At 32.9% G+C, this 13,205-nt stretch overlaps 1 protein-coding gene and 1 long non-coding RNA gene across 3 annotated transcripts in view; one reads left to right on the top strand and one right to left on the bottom strand.

The window, feature by feature from the left end:
• The window catches only part of LOC124949845 (homeobox protein 9), a 41,666-nt gene that overhangs the window by 26,519 nt on the left and 1,942 nt on the right, over positions 1-13,205 (top strand). Inside the window, exons 3-4 of one of the 2 annotated variants that reach the window (XM_047495578.1) lie at positions 3,953-4,181; positions 13,015-13,205. The exon at positions 13,015-13,205 is cut by the window's right edge and continues 1,942 nt beyond it. In XM_047495578.1, coding sequence (XP_047351534.1) covers positions 3,953-4,181; positions 13,015-13,205 — 420 coding nt within the window. Of the gene's footprint in view, positions 1-3,949; positions 4,182-13,014 lie in introns of both variants that reach the window. The other variant, XM_047495577.1, reaches the window with a different exon arrangement.
• Positions 4,691-6,895, bottom strand: LOC124949846. Its single transcript, XR_007101177.1, has 3 exons — positions 6,833-6,895; positions 5,562-5,639; positions 4,691-5,421 (listed from the first exon to the last, which is right to left on the bottom strand). It is a non-coding gene; the product is annotated as an uncharacterized LOC124949846 (long non-coding RNA).

Here is a 13,205-nt window from a genome sequence, read left to right as displayed (position 1 = left end):
GAATGGTATTGTCTTAATCTTATCATTAAATAATTGTCTCGCTGGTATAAGTAGGTATACGTATATACGTATATACTTAACCGATAAATTGTATTTTATAAAAGTACGATTATAGATATTGGAAATATTATTTTATCATGGTAACCATAAAATTTCAATACCAGTTTGGTTCTATTTCTAAAATACATCGTCGATTTCTCAATGCCTATCTCTAAATATATGTTGGTACTTAGGATGGTAGTTGAGTACTGTCTGCATACTCTATTCGTATGTATATAACTATATATTACATAGATATCTTTATATACGTACGTATAACGAAGGATATTTGAATGGTCTCAAGAGGAGAGACATATTCGCGTATTTACATCTTCGGAGCTTCTCTTAGTAGAGCTCGGCTATGCAATCCTTAGAAGGATGCACGCGATCCTTCGATCGAGACGAAGAAGAAGACGAAGAAGGAGAATAAGAGAACTAGCTATGCCGACGTAATGAGAGACTTCGTGCCGAAGGAAAATGAGTCCCTTTTATCGAATAGGTACTCGTATTAAACGTGTGGGTAGAAAAGAGAGATAGAAAGGTGCGTCAACGAAAATGATTCTTTGTACTCTTATGCGATACGGGAGACATGATCGAATTGAAATATCTCGTTACTCCATCGGTATAAAGATATTTATATTTATATATATATATATATATATATATATATATATATATATATATATGTATATATATATGTATGTATGTGTATATCTATTCGAGTAAATTTTTCTTTTTTCTTTGTTTCTTTTAATATTTTTTTAAATTTCTTCTTTCTTTTTTCTTCTTCTTTCTTTTTCTTTTTTTTTCTTTTTTCTTCTTCTTTTTTTTTTTTTGTATACACAAGAACTTTATCGAAATTATTTCAACGGACGATTCTTTTACCTTAGTAATTTTAAGTTGAACTATAATCGTTTATTATAGTTGTATCTCATTATGAATGGTAATACGTATGTTCGTATTGGATTAAAAGCGATTTTAGAGCCAGACGTTCGCGCGTCGTTACCACTTATCGAAGATAAGCTATTTAATGATCTCGATAAAGAGGTGCGTGCAGATACATCGAGAAGAAAGAAATAGAAAAGGAGAGAAAAAGAGAGAAAGAGAGAGAGAGAGAGAAAGAGAAAAAGATTAAAATTATTTCCAATAGAAAAGAAAAAAAAAAAGATGGATATTGTTTCATTTATTAGAAAAATAAAAAGAAAAGAAAAGAAAAAAAAATATATATATATATATATATATATATATATATAAGGAAAAGAAAGTTAACATTCAAATATCACAACGAGTAGGATGAATGCGATAATTAAAATCTAATATACAAATAAATTTTCACGAGTTGATTGCGGTAATAGTATTATTGGAAAATTCACTTAACACGATCGTCTTTTCTCGTATTATTACCATCAAGATCGAATATTGATTTTTATACCGACACCTACCTAATCGAATCGAATAGCTAACAGAGATAAATAACTACTTATCTCTTTACTATACTCTCGAATTATCGAATTATTTTATCTAGTTACTCGAATTACTTTTACGTATTCTTTTTAAATATATATATATATATATATATTTTTTTTTAATATTATATTTCGAAAATAATTCTTACGTGAATTGTTTCAACATAATTTCGTGTGTTTCAATTCTTTCTCGGAAATATGAGGAAATAATAATTATCAACGATTAGATATAGTTGAAAGATATTTATATACGTATCTATGTTTGATATTTATTTTATTCAAATCGTCGTGGCTATTAAAATGTCTTCATTAATTTTATATATATATATATATATATATATATATATATATATATATATATATATATACTTATCTCGTATGATGTTTTATTTCCATGTACATAAATTCGAAATGAAAAATTTTAAATATATCTTATTCTCTCGTTTTATTCGGTGATTTAAGGAAGGATCGACCACACTCGTATCCTCGACGGAAATACCATAACAGAAATAAAGAAAATGATAGACCGTGGAAGGCCACCGCAAAGTCGTTCTCGTCGTGCGCATCTTTGTCCTCGTAAATACGTGACTAAAGATTCTCCGACGATGATTGTCAGGTGCTCCTCGAACTGACGGATGGCTTAACTCTTGCGGTTTCATAGCCTTTACAGAATATTTTTATTCTATATTCATCTATTTATCTATCTATCTATCTAACTATTTAACTATCTATCTATCTATCTATCTATCTAGTCATCTATTTAGTTGTCCTTCTTCTTTCTCGATAAATCGAAACATTTTTTATTCAATTCAATTATACGAACAACAAATGAAATTAATTTCATCTTACTCTAAACTAATACAGTATATAATAATCGTATGTATAATTATAATTAGAAATTTATTATATAGAATAATATATTTCTTGAATTAAATTCATTGGTCATTTCTTTTCGCTTGATTAAGAAAGTTCGATGATTAAGAAAAAATAAATAAATAAATAAATAAAAAGAGAATAAGACAAAATTTCTTTTTCATTCCTTTATTTCCAAACTAATGCAATCAATATCAATCTTATATATAATAATTAAATATAATAATTTATTCTTGAATTGATTTATATATACATACAATATATAATATATATATACAAAAATATATATACATATATATACATATATATATATATATATATATATATATATATATATAATAGTTATAAATTCATTAAATACGCATAAAAGTAGATACATTTGAATAATTCCGTTCGTTCATATTTCGTTCCATATGTTAATTAAAAGAAAACCTTAAGTAATAATAATAATAATCGTAACGATCGAGATATCGAGTTATCGAAAATGTTTGAAAAAAAAAAAAGGAAAAAATGTTCCATCAAACGATCTATTTGCGATCGGTGCTCTTCGTGTAATGAGATTAGTATAAATTATTTTTTTTTTCTATCTCTCTTTCTCTCTCTCTCTCTCCTTCTCTTAAGGACAACTCTCGATGGACTATTTAAATAGTCAAAGATAAACAGGATCTCGTGCTAAGCGGAACGGATATAATATACATATGTATAATATAATATATTAGCTATTCTCGATATAATAGTGCGTGCGATAATTGCCTCGGATAGGTGGCATTTCGATAACGAGTGCGCAAACGAGTTCCCCGTTGCGATTTACACGGTTACTTTCGCATAAGTGCCCTCCTTCCTCTTCCCTCTTAAATCCCCTTTCTCCTTCCTTCCTACCCAGATAAAAGTTTATTTCGATTCCTGTTTGTATCTTTTGCTGCCGACTTCTTGCTTGTGTGTAATGGAACTGGTGCAAACGATATCGGATTAACGGTTATTTTATTAATGTCCTTACGGCGAATCAAACGCACCTGTTAGCAAATACAAATGAGATTCCACTAGATTCACGAGCTCCTATGAGCTTCGATAATCGATTTAAATTATCAATTTTCATTCTTATTTCTTTTAAGCAATGAGAATAATACGAGGACGGGAGGGGGGAGGGATATTTTTCCTTGAAATTTGATAACGTAATCAGATTAAAAGTTAGATGGATTAATTATTAAAAAGAAACAAAAAAATAACAGATAAATATTCGATATTACTTTATTTTATTAGATTATATATATAATGAAAGAAATATACATATATATATATAATATGTATCAAAAATCGATAGAAATGTATATTATCAAAATTATTATATTATATTATATTGTATATACCAATATAAAAAAATTAACATTAAATATATATATATATATATATTATTTTCTTTCTGTTTCATTACAATTACATATAAAATTACATATACGATATGAAATATTATATGCTCTCTATATTTATATTTACATATAATATAAATTTATACACAGTAAACATTCGTAAGGTCTTTATCAATGTACTTTTATTTTTGTTTGATCGAAAAGCAGTAGCTGGAGCATTTCCAAGAAGAATCGGTCATCCCTATCAAAACAGGACACCACCTAAGAGGAAGAAACCAAGAACGAGCTTCACAAGGATACAGATCGCCGAGTTGGAGAAACGTTTTCATAAACAGAAGTATCTCGCGTCGGCCGAGAGAGCGGCCTTAGCAAAGTCCTTGAAGATGACGGATGCGCAAGTGAAAACATGGTTCCAAAATAGACGAACGAAATGGCGGTAAGTTTGACGAATTTTCATTCAACGAATTACAGATATGCATATATGTATGTATTATCGTGAAAATATATTTTTGTTTTTTTTTGCTCTTCTTTTTTCCTCTTTTTTCTTTTTTCGTTCTTCTTCTTTTTTTTTTTTTTTTTTTTTTTTTTTATATTAACTATCACTTCCTTATCTCCTACCTTTTTCTTATTCTTCTTATCCTTTGTTATTTTTTTCAATGAAAACTAAGATTGAAAGACCGAGCAACGATTTAATACACTTAGATACATCTTATCTTTCAAAAAAAATATACGTATATATATATATATATATATATATATATATACGTATATATATATATATGTTTTCCATAACAAGGAGACATGATCGATATCAATGATCGTATCGATGATGGATATAAGCAACAATTTTCGAAGGTTTAATATACAGGACGATAATAACTATAGCCATTTAATATGAATTTAACTATCGAAGAGTACGCATTGTCGACGTTTTATAAACAAAGATAAAATCGTACGTCGCATATTATAACGGTACTTGGCTCAATTACATATATATATATATATATATATATATATATATATGTGTGTGTACTTACGTATATCGTAAACATTCATTTCTGTGCTTAAATTCGTAATAATTATTAATACATCGAAGTGTGTTTCTTATCAAATAATCCGATCGTGTAATTAAGAAGAAAACATCTGATCGTACCTGTTACGTATTAGAATGCAAACCTATATATATTACACTCATACACATATACATACACACACATACATATATATATATATACACGTCAGTAACATCATTTAAAATGGCCAAATTTAACCAAGCACAGTTTCGTTCGAGAGAGAGAAAAAAAATTGAGAGAAATGGAAGAATTGGAAAAGGAAAACGCGTGCTCGATGCCACCATCGGAATTTTAATAGCAACCGAACAGTTTGTGTTAAAGCAAGAAAGAGAAAAGGCAAATCTTTATTTCTCTTTCTCTTACACACGCACACACACACACACACACACACACATGTATATACGTTTCTCTCAAGAGCACATTGGGAGTCGAACTGTATGGAGTCTCTTCAAGATAAGGAAGGACGAAAACACGTCATTTAGATAAAAGGGGCCCCGTTCGTGGCGCGGTCCTTCGATAATACAACTCAGGGGCGTCTCGACGGCGAGACGAGCACGGCGACATTCTCCACCATCACCATCACCATCACTAGCTTCACCAGCCCTACAACAGTTCCACAAGCTCCATCAGTTTCACCATCACTACCATCACTACTAACACCACCATCACCATCACCATCATAAACATCACCACTAACACCAGCATAATCTTTCTTATTCTTTTCTCTTCTTCCTCCAACTCACCTGCCACCGCAGAGTAAATTTCTAAAAGCCGCCTGTTGTCGTACTCCCTGTTGTCGTTCTCTACCTCTTTTGGCCCTTCTACGAAAAAACATATATGTATAGGTAACTACCTAAGCAAACATATATATATATATGTGCGTACAATAGATAGATACATATATATATATATATATACATATATACATATATGTTCGTATGTATGTATCTATGTACATATATATATGCGATAAAGCGGTAAACGCGTGGATAGGTCCGACCGAGGAAGGATTCAAGTGATAACAGGAACGAGACCGACGAGTTGAAAGAATTGGAAATTCCTTCTTGGGAAATGGACCTCGAGTACCTCTGTGTTATCCTGTTTTTTCTTGTTTCTTTGTTTCTTTTTTTTCTTTTTTTTTTTCTTTTTTTTTTTTTTATTTTTTTGGTCTAACTTATATCTATCCTATAAATAGTTCGTGGAAAATCAATGGGTCTTTAATTTTTTGTTCTTTTTCTTTCTCCTTTAAAACGTCCTCCTTCTTCTCAGTTCCCGGAATAATACAACATTGCGTCGTGCATGTGTATACATATATTTTTTCCTTCCGTGTTTCTTGATTTTCGTTTGCTTGCTTTTCCTTTCCCTTTTTTCTTCTCTTTATTTTATTTTCTTTTTTATTCATTTATTTATTTCTTCTTTTTTTTTTCTTTTTTTTTTTGACGACAAACGAGCACAAAATAAAAATTCAATAATCAATGGCGTATATATGTAAATTTCATCTCATTTATATGTATCCCGTTCTCATAGAGATGTTATTTTCTAATTAAATCTCTTGACTCGATTTACTCGTACATACGTATATTACATGTGTTCTCTAGTAGAGATAAATAACCAGATAAATAGAAAGTGTTCGATGCAAATCATTAGATGATATTATGTTTGATATATCGAAAAGTTAGGAAAATTTATTTGCAATTTTGACGAAGGTTTAAAGAAAAATCAGTTGAGAAAAGTACAAATAGGAAGAACAAAAAAAAACAAGAAAAGAAAAGAATAGAATAGAATAGAATAGAATAGAATAGAAATAAAGGAAAGAGGACGTCGCGAGAGGGTGTTTTCAGTGACGATCTACCACGAGTGAATCCGTGTTACGAATCTAGCTCAAAGTTTCAGTGGTAGTCCAAGCGAGCGAACGAGCAAGCGAGCGAGCGAGCAAGCGAGCAGCAGCTGCGTTTAAAGTAACAAGATGACTGTAGGCAGAGACGAGATAACTCGGTCTCAATAATTCAGCTACCTAACAGCTTAGCCTTGTCCCGTACATAATGTAGTCCGCACCCTCCCGTCGCGTTCTCTCATCCACCACCACCACCACCACCACCACCACCACCACCACCACCATCACTACCACCACCACTACCACTGCTGCAGCAGCAGCAGTAGCAGTAGCAGTAGCAGTAACAGTAGCAGCAGCAGCAGCAGCAGCAGCAGCAGTAGTATCAGCAGCAGCACCATCACCACCACCACCACCACCACCACTTTCAATAACCAACATCAGCAACATCGGCAAGAGGAGTAGAAGCGTACCACCCTCCTGCTTTGACTGCCAACCATCACCTCTCTCCCCGTCTCACCGTCATTGGAGAGGGGTGCTAACCCTCCTTGAAATCCTCCCACTCTCATCCCATCAGCCCTCTCTTTCTACGCCAACCAGCCGACGGGTTCTTCCCTCTCAGCACGAACTTCTTGGCTTTTAAACTGTCAAACGATTCGAATCCGACGCCTGGAAATCGGACTTCGATATCTCTAACCTTCCTCTCTTTCTCTGTCTCTCTTTCTCTCTTTCTCTCTCTCTCTCTCTCTCTTTCTATCTCTATATCTGTCTCTATCTATCTCATTCACTTGGGTACACCGATTCGACTCGTTTAAAGATTCATCGACTTCTGTGTACGAGAACGCCTACTGGTAACCGTTCGAACACGATCACCAAAGCTATGTCGGATATATCTACTATATATCTACTATATCGTTCGACGTCCTGCCTACGTTCCCGACATTAGGTACATATTCTCTTTCAACCGGTTCTCTCTTTCTCTCTCTCTCTCTTTCTCTCTCTTTCTCTTTTTTTCTCTCTTTCTCTCTTCCGTGCGAAAACGATCGAAGCGAAGCGCGCATCGCTCTGGATGATCGAGCACGGAAAATGATTTGTAACTTCGATCCGTCCGTGATATTATTGGTATATACATACATAGATATATCGCGATACTCTCGAGTCATCATGAATCTTCTATGTAAATACACGATATTTTTTCTTCGAGATAAAGAGTATCTCTTTTAACCAGAACTATCTCTCTCTCTCTCTCTCTCTCTCCCTCTTTGTCTCTCTCTTCCTGATACTTACGTCTTCCTTTTATATATATATATATATATGTGTATGAGTATGTGTAGATATTTTTTGTATTTTTTTTATTTCTCTCTTGTTTTTTATTTATTTATTTATTTATTTATTTATTTATTTATTTATTTATTTATCTATTTATCTATTTTTTTTTTATATATAGATCGAGAACTAGATATCATTTTGCTATGAAAGATTTAATGGTGATCGTTACTCGAAGAGATAGCAGATCGTTTCTATAGATCGTAATCGCGCTTAGGTATATTATAACGGTATATTCGGAACGATATTTCTTCTCCTTTATTATCGATCGTATGTAAGACAATCGATCGTAATATTTCGATATTTTTTACGATCAATAATCGAACGGATACCACAGACGATTATATTTTTATTTAGTGATCGATTTACGCGGTTAAAATTCTTCGTATCTACGATCTCTGCATCTGTATCTTCGTATGTTCAACAAAAAGAAAAAAAAAAAAAAAAAAAAAAAAGAGAAAAAATAGAAAAATAGAAAAAATAGAGAACAAGAGAAGAAGAAGAAGAAGAAGAAGAAGAAGAAGATCTAAATTGAAATTAGTTACTTATCGATCATTGTAGATCGAGACGGTGTCAAACGATCGGTGTTTGAAAAAAATATATTCATTAACACAAGTCAAAGAACAAGTTAAACTACTTAATCCAAAAGGTTATTTCCTTTCCATCTTTTTTGTTTTCTTTTCTTTTCCTTTTCTCTTTTTCTCTTCTTCTCCAATCATTATCATAACTAGTACGGGATGACGACAACGACGACAACGACGACAACGACGACGACGACGACAACGACGACGAGGACGACGACGACGACGACGACGACGAGGAGGAGAACGACAAGTTCTTAAACTGTAATCGCGTGTTAATTTATAAGAGATTACCATTAGGGATTAGTTATGTCTATAGAAAGGATGTATCAAACAAGATGAAATCAAACGAATTTACATTCAAATAGTTCGGTCGTTCTTTAATAAGAGTAAAAAAAATCTTTTCTATCTATTTATTAGATATTTAACATATACATACACGTAAATATGTGTGTAGGTTATTAATATGTATTAATCATTGGTTTAATCAATTTAGTCGTTCGATCATGCGGAAGAACGAATTAGTGGAATTAGATATATATTATTCATTAGTATTGATAAGAACGATAAAAATAAATGTATGTGTGTGTGTATGTGTGTGTATGTGTGTGTGTGTGTATGTGTGTGTGTATGTGTGTGTGTATGTGTGTGTGTATGTGTGTGTGTATGTGTGTGTGTGTATGTGTGTATATTTTATGTCGTCTCCGACGGAAAAAGAAGTTGATCTTGGTTGACCGCACGCACGATTGACGACGGAACACAGGATTAAATGATGGAATGACTTAAATGACAGAAAATTAATATTTAATACGATCAGTTTCTTCTCGAAAAAGAAAATAAAAATGATCGTTTTAAATCTTGTGCGGTGGCAGGGGCAGGAGGGAGGGGCAGTGGGTGGCAAAGGCCAATGATCAAAGGCTTATCAAATGAATTCTATGATTAAATCTTTTTTGAACTTCTATACAATTATATAACTATTGTATTATATCAAGTTACAGATTTACACAAGTTTTATTACATTATATCCGAAGTTTTGAAAAAAAAATTTCTTTTTTCTTTCTCCTTTTTTAAATCCAAAAGAAAATTGTACGATTAATACGTAATATAATCGTATTGATATAATTATTTTTAATTAAATGTCATACGATAATTTAATTATATCGTATTATATAATGATATAGTAATAAAAGTATGATTAGAGAACGGTATAATTATAATACAATAATATCAGAATCAATAATAAATATAATATAATAAATATACTGATATAATTATATTATATGTATATATATTTATAATAATTGTACGAATATAAATGATACTATAATTTTTTCTTTTCTTTCTTTCTTTTTTTTTCTTTTTTTTTTTTTTTTTCAAACAAAACATTTTTAGAAAATATCTTTCAGATGAAACTTTTAGATCCAAAGATATTATCTATATCACGGGGAATTGTTTAAGTTTTAAGAAAATGAAAAAAAAAAAAAAAAAAAAAAAAAAAAAGAAGAATAATTTCACCTGAATAAATAGAAAATTAAAGGATCTGTAAGGCGGATTAATAAATTTCTATCGATCTTAAATGATAAATCAATTTGATCATTGATTCGAGATGAGAACATTTCAATGAGAAAATCCGCGTTTACACTTGGTTCTATAACAATGAGAATAATGCGTCCCAGGTTGCAGGGAAATACACCGTTTGTTGTATCATCGGATAGAATGGTGGAAAGGGGTAGGTTGCGGCGGGTGGAATCGGATAGAGTTGGGTGGAATGAGCTGTGGGGTGGACTTTGGGCTGTGGTGAAGGTGGGGTTAGGCAGGAAGGTTGGAGTCGAAGTCGAGCCGTACGTTCACTAGAGTGTAGATGCTGCTACACACATTGGGGGCTGCAAAATGTAATCGGCACGGCGCCCTCAATTATTAATTGCTAACCGCGTTAATTACTTGCACGGGCGTAGGAGCAGCTGTCACTGGCGCAACGGCGTAACCGCAATGGATTTGCCGATCTACGATCTAATTCGCGTTAATCATAACCAGTATTCCCGGGGAACTCTGGGAGAACATAGAGAGAATTCTCGTTAATGGATAAATTCGTCAACGTTTATCGTTTAAAAGGATCATTCGGTGCCTGTCGATATTTTTGACATCCTAAACGATATGCCGATATAATAAATCTAATTTAAAACTGTCGTTTCTTTCTCTCTCTCTCTCTCTCTCTCTCTCTCTCTCTCTCTCTCTCTCTCTCTCTTTCTCTCTCTCTCTCTCTCTCTTTCGTTCTGTATATAAGATCGGGTTGATCGAGAAATAATATTTATTTTTTTTTTTCTATTTTTCCTTCCTTTTCACAAAAGGCATAAGATTATAAGCATAAGATTGTAAGCTCGATCTTATCAATTAAAAGTATTATAAATAGGTATTAAACGTTTGAAAAACAAATCATTTATAACATATATATATATATATATATATTTTTTTTTTTTTAATATCCTATTGACTAAAGATCACTCGAATTAGTTTTTCGTATTATCTCAAAAAAGAAGGAAAGAAAATAGTTCATTTCCTACGTTTGATCGTGTTACTATTAAACACGGAAGGAAAAGAGAAGAAGTAGAAAAACTTAGAAAGAGACTTTCTCGAAATGAGAAAGAGAGAGAGAGAGAGAGAGAGAGAGAGAGAGAGAGAGAGAGATGGAGACAGACTCTCTCGAAATGAGAAATTCGAAAAAGAGAGAGAAGTAAATTATTACGACATCGCGTGAGAGAAAAAGACTTGGGATCTCGTTACGTCTATCGGAGAAGATCACAAGAAGTTGGGGGCGACGGGGACAGGCAAGAGGAGGAACAGAAGGAGAAGGATGAAGAGAAGGAGGAGAAGGAGGAGAAGGAAAAGAAAAGGGAAGAGGGATCTCGGCTTGAGGAAAAAAAGGAAAGAGAAAGAGGATAAAAGAAGGAAAGAAGAAGAAAAAGAGAAATAAAAAAAAAAAAAAGAAAAAATAACAACGACATAGAAAAAAGGGAAGGTAAAAAGTAAGAGATAGTTTTATGATCATCGGGTCGGTCGAATCACGTTATAATACACGCTGTTTTGGGACACGTCGGACGAAGACCACTGGTCTTTCTTTTTCTTTTTTTTTTTTTTTTTTTTTTTTTTTTTTTTTTAATGTGATTAACATACACATCTCGAAATGGGTATCGCCGGAGGAGGGCCCTTAATTTTCTTAAAAAAAAGAAAAAAAAATAAGGAAATGAAAAAATTCAATTCGAAATAATTCAACTTTTTTTTGACAAACAATTTTGCTGTTTGTTGTTACAATGGGCAATCGTTGAATCAGCATCGAATCAGCGTCGAATTGATACATCTTTTTTTAAATAGTATTGTAAGAAGGATATATGAAATAAAATTTAATAAATAAAAAATGCAAAATGTCGAGAAAACGAAAAAGAAAAGAGAGGAAACGAGAGAGAGAGAAAGAGAGAGAGAGAGAGAGAGAGAGAGAGAGATAGAGAAAGATTAAATAAGTGTAAGATAGGATCGGTATCTTGGATAAGAACAAAGGTAGGTACAACGAAATCGTTTAATTACCAAAGACCAGAGATTAACTCTAATGGAACGACTATGTTTCGTTCGTGGCTCGTGTTAGAGTGCTCGCTACCCTGATTGGTCGGGTTATCTTAGCCGGCGCCTACCGGACGGGAGTATAACTTTTGGAGTTTAATTGTTGCCGATCCTTTATCAGTAATCTTTCTCTCTCTCTCTCTCTCTCTCTCTCTTGAATGTACAAGAGGAGAACGGATCTTAGCGATAAGCAAACTTGGCCAAAATGGATTGGTATTTTGTCCATTGGGTAAGGGGAAGATTGCTATGGAATCTTTTCGTCGAAAACGATCAGTATACAATAAATCTATATATATATATATATATAATAAATAACATGATAGAATTCGTTATTATTCGTAATTATTGAACGTTATATTATTATCATTATGATCCATTGGATACAAACGATAAACGGCTAATAAATGATGATTCCTATCGAAGTTATCCAACAAAAGTCGGCCATTTTGTGGTTTTCCCTCGGCCACCATCCCCCAATTTAATAGAGCCAATGCTAGAAAACAGACATCGGTCTCGTTTTAACCCTCGCCGCTTTTACGTTAGAGAAACGCGTACCGACGGCGACGTCGACGTCGACGAATCGAATTAACTTTATTGCGTTTGTCCCTTCGTTTTCAGGATGGGGAAACGATCAGAGTTGTTTTTATATATCACGTAGCCCCAATACCATCCTGTGTTCATTTTTCTTTATACATGTGTTATATCTCATAACAATTGATAACACCTTGAAACACGATTCAAAATAATTTTGATCGTTCAGTATCGTCCTACATGACATTATGTAATATTTCGTTGTTTTTGTCGTAAGGAAAATTGATTTAGTTTTTGGTTACGTTAACGTTCCAGGAGACAAACCGCTGAAGAAAGGGAAGCGGAGAGACAAGCGGCGAATCGATTGATGCTGTCACTTCAGGCAGAGGCTTTAAATAAAGTAGCTTACCCTACTACGGTATCAAGTCATCCAGCTGGCAGCACAGTACCCGGTTTGGACAGACAACAACCACCCACGGCGTTAACGCATCCAGTGGGACAGTGGG

This window comes from Vespa velutina, chromosome 6 (assembly GCF_912470025.1).
Source record: "Vespa velutina chromosome 6, iVesVel2.1, whole genome shotgun sequence".
In the NCBI taxonomy this organism is placed as follows: domain Eukaryota; kingdom Metazoa; phylum Arthropoda; class Insecta; order Hymenoptera; family Vespidae; genus Vespa; species Vespa velutina.
The sequence above is the reverse complement of the archived record's forward strand: the minus strand, read 5'-3'. Positions and strand labels throughout refer to the sequence as shown.